The sequence below is a fragment of the Chrysemys picta genome, chromosome 13 (assembly GCF_011386835.1).
Source record: "Chrysemys picta bellii isolate R12L10 chromosome 13, ASM1138683v2, whole genome shotgun sequence".
NCBI lineage: Eukaryota > Metazoa > Chordata > Testudines > Emydidae > Chrysemys > Chrysemys picta.
The window spans coordinates 11,887,512-11,896,468 of NC_088803.1; the positions used below are offsets into that span (position 1 = coordinate 11,887,512).

At 43.0% G+C, this 8,957-nt stretch overlaps 1 protein-coding gene across 1 annotated transcript; it reads left to right on the forward strand.

The window, feature by feature from the left end:
• The first annotated feature begins 1,242 nt into the window (after positions 1-1,242).
• Positions 1,243-2,241, forward strand: LOC101948272 (olfactory receptor 6B1-like). The gene has a single exon (XM_005310408.1). It carries the CDS (start codon positions 1,243-1,245, stop codon positions 2,239-2,241), a length of 999 nt encoding a protein of 332 aa, XP_005310465.1.
• The last annotated feature ends 6,716 nt before the right edge of the window (positions 2,242-8,957 follow it).

An 8,957-nucleotide genomic window follows, 5' to 3' on the forward strand; every position in this document is an offset into this window, starting at 1 on the left:
CCTGTTATTAATTATTCCATTCTATAAAGCTCTTTATGAAGGTAGATTTATTATCACTACATGACAGATGGGGAAACTGAGGAATTGAACAGTGAGGTGAATTGATCAATAACTCAGTGGCAGGACTAGGAATAGACCCCAGGAAGCTTGATTCTTAATCCAGTAACAGACCTCTTATTACCTTACACATAAAGTGTATCCATTCCTTTTCCCTCTGTGGTGAAAGCTGTTAGCATTATTCTTGATCTGCCACATTGTAATTGAGATCTGATTTTTTTCTTCATTGCCTTTAAGTAGGCAGATTCCTATTGATATCCTGATGCATCCTAACATATCTGATCCTTTTTCTGACCCACGACTGCAGATTGAACACAGGTCTTCACTGGACTTTCCTATAACAATGTCCAGGCCTTTGTTCTGACTGGTAGCAGGTAATTGAAAATGCAGGAATGTGTGCAAATAGCTCCAGGATGCACAAACCCTTTCCACTGGTAAACAAGAGATCTCCTCTTCCATTGTGCATTCTGCAATTCCCTGCAGGGACTTTGTGCCCTCTTAAAGACAATGGGAAAGATTTTCAAATGTGCCAAAGCACATATGAGAGGAGGGATGGTCCAGTAGTTATGGGGCTAGTTGGGGACTTGAGAAACCCTGGGATCCATTCCTGCTCTGCCACCAACTGTCTGTGCCTAAATAACTTAGGTCCTTTTGTAAATTCCACTAGAAGCCTATCTGCATCTGTAGGCATCTCAAGTAACTTTGAAAATCTGGTCATCTGTCCATTCTCCATCTGTAAAATGGGCATAATAGATCGGCCCAACCTCATGTGGGTGTTGTGAGGGTAACTACGTGCAAGGGCTCACATACTACAGTGAAGGTGGCCATACAAGAATCTTCGATAGAAGTTGAACTGATTTTCAATAGGACTTGCCCTCCTAAATCCTTTAGGTGCATTTTAAAATCTCCCCCTATATAGCTTTGAGTTAAGGATGGTTGAGTTGTTAGAGTAATATTGAGTGAGATCTTCTATTGGGGCAAATTGGTGTAGCACCAGCAGTCACCGTCTGAGAATCTGGGCCATAGTTCCCACAATGGTGAGGCGTTCAAAAACTAGAGTATGGGTCTAATAATGAGGAATATCAAAGTAAAGTGCTGAAGTGAAAGATCTCAAGAAAACAGGCATCTGTGACTTCAACCACTTATTTCTGTCTATTTCTGACTCTGCAGACTGTCAAGGGCCCCATGGAGCAGGAGAACAACACCAGTGTCCAGGAGTTCATTCTGCTGGGATTCCCGACAATCTTGGAGCTACAGATAATGCTCTTTGTGATATTCCTGGTGGCCTATGTGCTGACCCTCCTGGAGAATATGGTCATCATTGCCTTGATCCAGACAAACCATCACCTCCATAAGCCCATGTATTTCTTCCTCAGTCACCTCTCCTTCCTGGAAGCCTGGTACATCTCAGTCACCATCCCCAAACTGCTGGTGAATTTCCTGGTGGATAACAAGAGCATCTCCTTTGTGGGATGCATGACCCAACTCTACTTCTTCAGCTCCCTCTTATGCACTGAGTGTGTCCTGCTGGCTTCCATGGCCTACGACCGCTATGTGGCCATCTGCAACCCACTGCGTTACCCAGCCATCATGACCCACCGGTTCTGCCTGCAGCTGGCAGCTGTCTCCTGGGTAAGTGGCTTCTCCATCTCCATGGTCAAGGTGTCCTTCATCTCGCAACTGACATTTTGCAGCCCGGGGATCATCAACCATTTCTTCTGCGACATCTCCCCGGTGCTGAACCTGGCCTGCACCGACATGTCACTAGCGGAGACGGTGGACTTTGTGCTAGCCTTGATCATCCTGATGGTCCCGCTCTCTGTGACCATTGTCTCCTACCTGTGCATCATTGCCACCATCCTGCACCTCCCCACTGTCCAGGGGAGGAAGAAAGCCTTCTCCACCTGCGCCTCCCACCTCACTGTAGTCATCATCTTCTTCTCAACCTCCCTCTTCATGTACGCCCGGCCCAAGAAGATCCACCCTTTTGACTTGAACAAGGTGGTGTCGGTCGTGTACACTATTGTCACCCCCATGCTTAACCCCTTCATCTACTGCCTGAGGAACCAAGAAGTGAAGGGGGCATTAAGGAAAGCTTTCTGTGGTGCGAGTGCTGTCCACCAGGCCTCTGTGACAGACACAGCCCTCCAAAAGGTCAGAAAGTTTCATGCTGGTGGACCATGAGCAGCATGCTGCTTATGGCATGTAAGGCCAGAATGTTTAGAGACCCTTTTTATTGATACAAGCTGAGAGCTGAAAAGACTGAGAGAACCAGATGTCTCTCTTCAGGAGCATCAATAAATAATCTCCTTTCTGTTCTCTATATCCAAACTCTGTCTGTTCTCTACCCACAGGGAACGCTAGCAAGACCAGGGAAAAGACATGGCTGAGGGGGGAAATTTCAATAAGGATTGGAAGATCCCAGGAATTCAAGAGGTGTTCAAACCTGGTGTTCCAATTCCCATCAGTCTCTGGTGTCTGTCATCTGGAGAGGTTGGGAAATTGGGACACAGACTGTTCAGTCAGTTCCCCCAAGAGAATGGGTAGGAGAGCACTCTCCTGGTACAAGGCAGGAGAGAGCACTGGAATGACCCACAAGGGCAATGATTCTTCATGAGCCCTAAGGAAGCTAAAAGATCATTTCCATTTTCTGTGGGCCAAGTCTTGGGGACATTCATTATTTTGTACTTATGCAAATTCCACTATAGCCGTCTTGAATAACAGCTGAATAAAAATTGAGTTAGGAGTTGTGTACCTTTCCGGTCAGCATGGATTTCATTCCAGAAGGCAATTTAAAAAAGCCAGCCATTGATATTTTACATTGAAAATTTCAGTTGTAAGAATACCACATTGTCTGATACGAAAATGGCTAGCATGAATAATTTTGACCAGGTCTAATGGCTGAACAGTTAGGGTTCATAGATGTTGTAAAGATGGAGTACATGGAAAAAAAAATATCATGGAAGTAGTATAGGTAAATAGACCACTGACACAGTTAGACTTTATTGTTAAGGAAAGTGGTTCTTTAATCCAGTGGTCCACCTAGCACTCCCGCTAATCAACACTATTCCTACTACAGAAGACTTTTTCTCCAGCAAATCTCAATACACACACACACAATCTCTTCTATGCACCATGTGCAGCTACATTTTGTCTTACTCCTTCCCAGCTACTACACAGCCCCTTTGGCTGGTGATTCTTACCCACATGCTCATGGTCTAACTGATTGCCATATTTGGGGATGGGAAAGAATTTCCCCTGGGTCAGATTGGCAGAGACCATGGGGGATTTTCACTTACCTTTGTAGCACTGGGCATGGGTCTGGTTTGAACTAATGTAAGTGGTGAATCCTCTGTAACTTGAAGTCTTTAAATCAAGATTTGAGGACTTCTGTAGCTCAGCCAGATGCTCTCGGCCTGCTACAAGAGTGGATGGGTGAGGGTCTGTGGCCCATAATGTATACAAGGTCAGACTAGGTGATCATGATGAACCCTTCTGCCCGTGGAGTCTATAAGGCTATTTTTATGTTCCCCATATGTAAATTTCTGTGTGATTAGATGTGTGGATAAGTTTATTTTAATCCTTTTTTTATAACTATTTTTGTGTCACCCTGGACCCTTAAAGAAGGTTTGTGAACCAGACCGAGTGGTTACAGCAGAGGTACTCATGACTAAAGATCTCTTTCTTAGAAACTGGTTCCCCCCCCATGAAAACTTTGGGGAACCCCAAGCTCAGAGGATTGGTATGAAGAGCTTTGCATCTTTATGGTCATTTTCTTGAATCCAGCACAGATTGGTAGCATTAATTGTGCTACTAAGCTGTAAGATGTTGAGGAGTTTGGTCTATGTGGGAAAAAAAAGAGGATTGTACATTTGAGTATAGAAATGTGATGAAATTCAGACTTCTGGGAAAACATTTTTTTTAATCTTAATTCTCTTTGTCCTTGAGTGTCCATTATTTTGGGGAAATTCTAAGGCCTGTCTTAAAAAGGCGGTCAAACTAGCTGATCACAATAACTTTGAGATCTAAGAATCTATGACTGTGTGCATTTTATTCAGGACTGGATAAACACATAGGCACCGTAGGCCTATGCCAAGGGTCCAAACTCCTGGAGTCATGTGATTACATCAGAATATCAGCTTTATGTTTGTTTGTTTTTTGTTTTTATTTCCTAGCCCCTTGTGCTGGAAATGCTTAGAAAAATAACCTCATTGTAACCAGTGCTGCAGCCTCTGCAGAGAAACTGGAACAATAGGTCTGAGAATGGGGACTGTGTCCCTGGTATACCAGACACGGTGCCGTCTTTCTGCATCTACAGAGAACCTGAGTGAATAGTTTGGAGAGGGAGAACTGCCCTGTATCTCTCAATGGGATGTTATCTCCAAGTCACACTGGTTTGAGACCCCCACTGTTAGAGGGATTTCCCTTCACCCCCTCCCTTAGTTCTTGTCATGCAGACAGAAAGCAGAAGACCAGAGGTCCGAAGTGCAGGCAATGGGATGTTTATTTGGTTAGTTTCAAGCAAGCATATCCATAGCTCTGATGCTGCAGAGCCTTTACCAGTGTCCCTGTTCCCTATTCCTACCCTAAATTGATCTTAAATATCAATAAAAATCTGAGGCCTATGCCTTAAGCTCTCGTGAAAACTCTCAGCTTTGATATTTCTGCCTCTCAGCTCCCCTTCCTGAAAATGAAGATAATATTATTTCCTGAGCTCAGAGGGTGTTGGGAAGAGAAATTCATTAATATATTGCTAGTGCTCAAATGATACCATGTCAAGAGATAGAAAAGTATTTTGTCAGTAATTTTTAAAATGATCCACCCAACTTTCATTGACTTTTTGTAATATTTCGGTCCTTAATTCACTAAAGTTCTATTGAAAATCTCATCCTAGATAGATTGATTTTGATGCCAAAGCTGCCTTTGACTTCACTGTAAACAGATTAGGCCCTTGTAATCCAAGTTAAACTAAGTCCTAATACAATTGGAGCTGTTCTTTTGGAAGGCATCTTTTTCTAGTCTGGCAGCCAATTTAACCAAATTTTCCTTGTAGTTGTAATACAAAGCCCATCTACTCAGCCAAATTGGACAATTACAGAATCTATCCAGCCACGTGTGATACCACTGATTTATAAAAAGGTGGCAGATTGGGATTTTAGCCTCAATTATTCCATACTCCATCAGTCTGAGAATTAACATATATGATTTATTTATTGGATTGGGGAAAGGCAAACATGGTACCCATCTTTGAAAAGGAGAGCAAAGAAGATGTGGTGAATTACAGACCAACTTTGGTACCTGGAAAGATACTGGAACACATTATTAATCAATTATTATTGACCAGGGTTATCAGTTTTTGAATGATACCTCACAAGGTACAACTATTATTGCAGTAGTGTGTACGATGAGAATACAGGGGTGGCTAGGGTTAAAGTGGGTGCACAGCTGGTTGAAAGACTGTACTCAAAGAGCAGTTGTTAAATTGGGAGGACATGTCTAGTGTGGGAAAGATGGTGATTAATATGAGAATTGAAAGGTGGGTAAGAAACTGGTGAAAAGGGAGACTACAACGGGTCACACTGAAAGGTGAGCTGTCAGGCTGGAGGGAGGTTACTAGTGGAATTCCTCAGGGATCAGTCATGGGGCCAATCTTATTTACAACATTCATTATGACCTTGGCACAAAAAGTGGAAGTGTGCTAATAAAATTTATGTATGACACAAAGTTGGGAGGTATTGCCAGTACAGAGGAGGACCGGAATATCATACAAAAAGATTGGATGACCTTGAAAACCGGAATAATAGAAATGGGGATGAAAGAACAAGAAGAAATTTTCCTATAAACTGCAGACATATCAGTTGGAAGCAACAGAGTAGGGGAAAGACCTAGGTTTATTGATTGATCATAGGATGACTATGACCCCTTCTTATGATGCAATCATGAATATAATGTATATATTTGTGGATGCATGGATGCATCCATTTATATAATTTTGGAATTCAATATATTTAAAGTGGCACAATCCCTTAGGGACACATTTTTAAAGGTATTTACCCACCTAGTGAAGTTTTCAAAAACACCTAGACACCTAACATCCATTGAAAACAATGGGAATAAGGCATGTAATTGCTTATGAAAATCCTACTAGGCAACAACATACTTTTAGAAATATGACCGATAGTGCAGATGTAGCAGTATTGGATAGAAAGATATTTATACTAATGTAATAGATTCCCATGAATTAAGTATTACAATGTGTTAGATTTATTCAGGGCATGTTGTTGGGGCTGACCGCAAGTTACCTTGGCCTGTTGTTACAGAATGGTTCGCGGGGAGCTTGTAGTGAACTGGCTTTGACCAGCTCGAAACCACTTGACTGGATAAACAAGTAAAGAGATAAGGAGGGCCTGAAAGTGTTAAGTGTGGAAATAGAAAGCAATAGTGTTTCTTGCCAGATCCTGCTTGTGGATGTATACGCCCTCCTTAGAAAGAGATGATGATAAAAAACGGCTATGAGAATTGCTTTAGATGAACAGTCTCACCTACGGACCTAGGCCTTGTGGGTGCCCAGGAATTCCTCATGCTGGAGCAGCGCCTGCTATGAGCTCTCAAGGACATGTCTGGAGGGTCCGGGACTGTCCGTAGCAGAAGGGATGTAAGCATCACTTTTTACTTGTTAATTAACCCAGAGTATGCATTAATACCGGGGGGGGAGGGGGGGGAGGGCAGCTGTGCATATCTCTCTATCGTGTTATAGAGGGAGAACAATTTATGAGTTTACCCATATAAGCTTTATACAGGGTAAAACAGATTTATTTGGGGTTTGGACCCCATTGGGAGTTGGCCATCTGAGTGTTAAAGACAGGAACACTTCTGTAAGCTGTTTTCAGTTAAGTCTGCAGCTTTGGGCATGTGGTTCAAACTCTGGGTTTGTGTTGGAGCAGACTGGCATGTCTGGCTCAACAAGACAAGGTGCTGGAGTCCCAAGCTGGCAGAGGGAAGGCAGGGGCAGAAGTAGTCTTGACACATCAGTTGGCAGTTCCCAAGGGGGTTTCTGTGATCCAACCCGTCACAACTATTTCACTAGGAGGGTGGGGAAGCACTGGAATGGGTTACATAGGGAGGTGGTGGAATCTCCATCCTTAGAGGTTTTCAAGCCCTGGCTGGGATGATTTAGTTGGTGTTGGTCCTGCTTTGTGCCGGGGGTTGGACTAGATGACCTCCTGAGGTCTCTTCCCTCCCTACTCTTCTATGATTATATGATTCTATGATCAGTACGCACTACTCAGGGAGAATAGGAGTTGCAGAACAGGGAATATGCATGGTTTCATTAGGTGTGTTCATTTGAGGAAAGTACTCAATGTCTTTATGGAAAATGAAAAACATACTCAGTGCATGAGATCCCAATATTTCAATCTTTGGGATTATTGTAATCCCAAAACAAAATACTAGAAAACACCTTGCCAACAGGGGGTTGTTTTCCCACCTGAAGTTCTGAACCTAATGTGGCAACTAGGGAGGAAGTCCCATAGGTTCTGGAAGCAAGCAGAAATACTCATCTATGAAGCCAGGGCTCATTGTTCAGAGGTCGGTGGCGTCAATTGGCATGTACGTATGTTCTCTCCTTATGCTGGCCCAGCCCTGCTCAGATAGTTGGTTCAGCCAGCCTCGACAGTACTACCCGTAAAGACCACAGACTCAATTCAGTGGCGAAGGTTTATTGTCGATGAAGCACGTTCCTAGTGCCCTGGCTCTGTTGCTACAGGTACACTAAGACATCTGTGCCGACAGCAATGGTACCAATTCAGTCAGCAGTGGGAGTCCTATGATTTCTCTTGTATACATTGATACAAACAACTTACATATTACACTTCTGACGTAGTTGGTTACCAACCCTACACCCTGTACCTGTTTGTTTGAACAAAACTTCTCTATTTGTTATTCTGTTATCCCATCCTTATTTTACTTGGGATCAGTGTGTTTTAAGGATTGTGTTTGTGCTGTTATTTGAGAACTTTATGTTCGGGTGGATCTGTGCTAGCCTTCTGGCATGTGTTTACATGGATACCCAGTATCTAGTATTTCTGATGAGTGCCTGTGTTTTAGCAAAGCTAGCCATACCTTTTCTAATTTCATATACCAGACAGTAAAGTTATAAGCAAGCATCTGCTTTATGACAGGGCTTTTTTCTCCTAGGATGGCCTGGCTTTGCTGACTGTGGTTGAGTCCTCAGGTCTTGCACCAGGTCCTGTGCTCTCTACTACAGTCGGTGAGAAGGTTAGAGATAAATGTGACTTTTCAGGCTAGTGATGGAGCTCTAACTGTTCATAGTCCTGGCCCTTGAGTTTGGAGGGAAATTTTGACCACCCAACGGCCTCAGCCATGTTTAAAGCAGATTAACTCCCCAAGTGCGTGGGCTGTGTGATAGTCAGATGTGCAGATCTGTTGATACAAAAGTGTATGAGGTTGCTATTAAGGTTTCTGCACTGGAGTGCAAGTTGAATATCGTATGGTTTGCTTCCAGGTATGTGTTGCAGATGGCAGTGAAAGCCTTATGGAGAGTTGGGTTGTGTTATTGACAGCATTATAGGCAATGAAAAGTTGTCAAGAAATGCAGGGGACTTTCCCCCTCAACTTCTAACTCCTATGCTTTATGATTTTGGTGGGTCAAGTGTGTCCTGACACAACATGAAATGTCACTAAACCTGTATTTTGTTTGTGTTTATTTTTATTAGAGCTTATTTAGGTGCCTAAAAATCTGGCCTTAGGTGCTTTGGAAAATTCCATTAGGTAGCTATCTGTAAGTTTAGATATCTAAGTACCTTTTAAAATTTAGCCTTTAGACTCCCAACTAAGTTCATTGGGATATGGGGATTCAGTCCGTTAAAAATCCCAGCCTT

Coding starts and splice junctions, on each gene's coding strand:
- LOC101948272 (XM_005310408.1), top strand. CDS start 1,243: ATGGAGCAGGAGAACAACACCAGTGTCCAGGAGTTCATTCTGCTGGGA.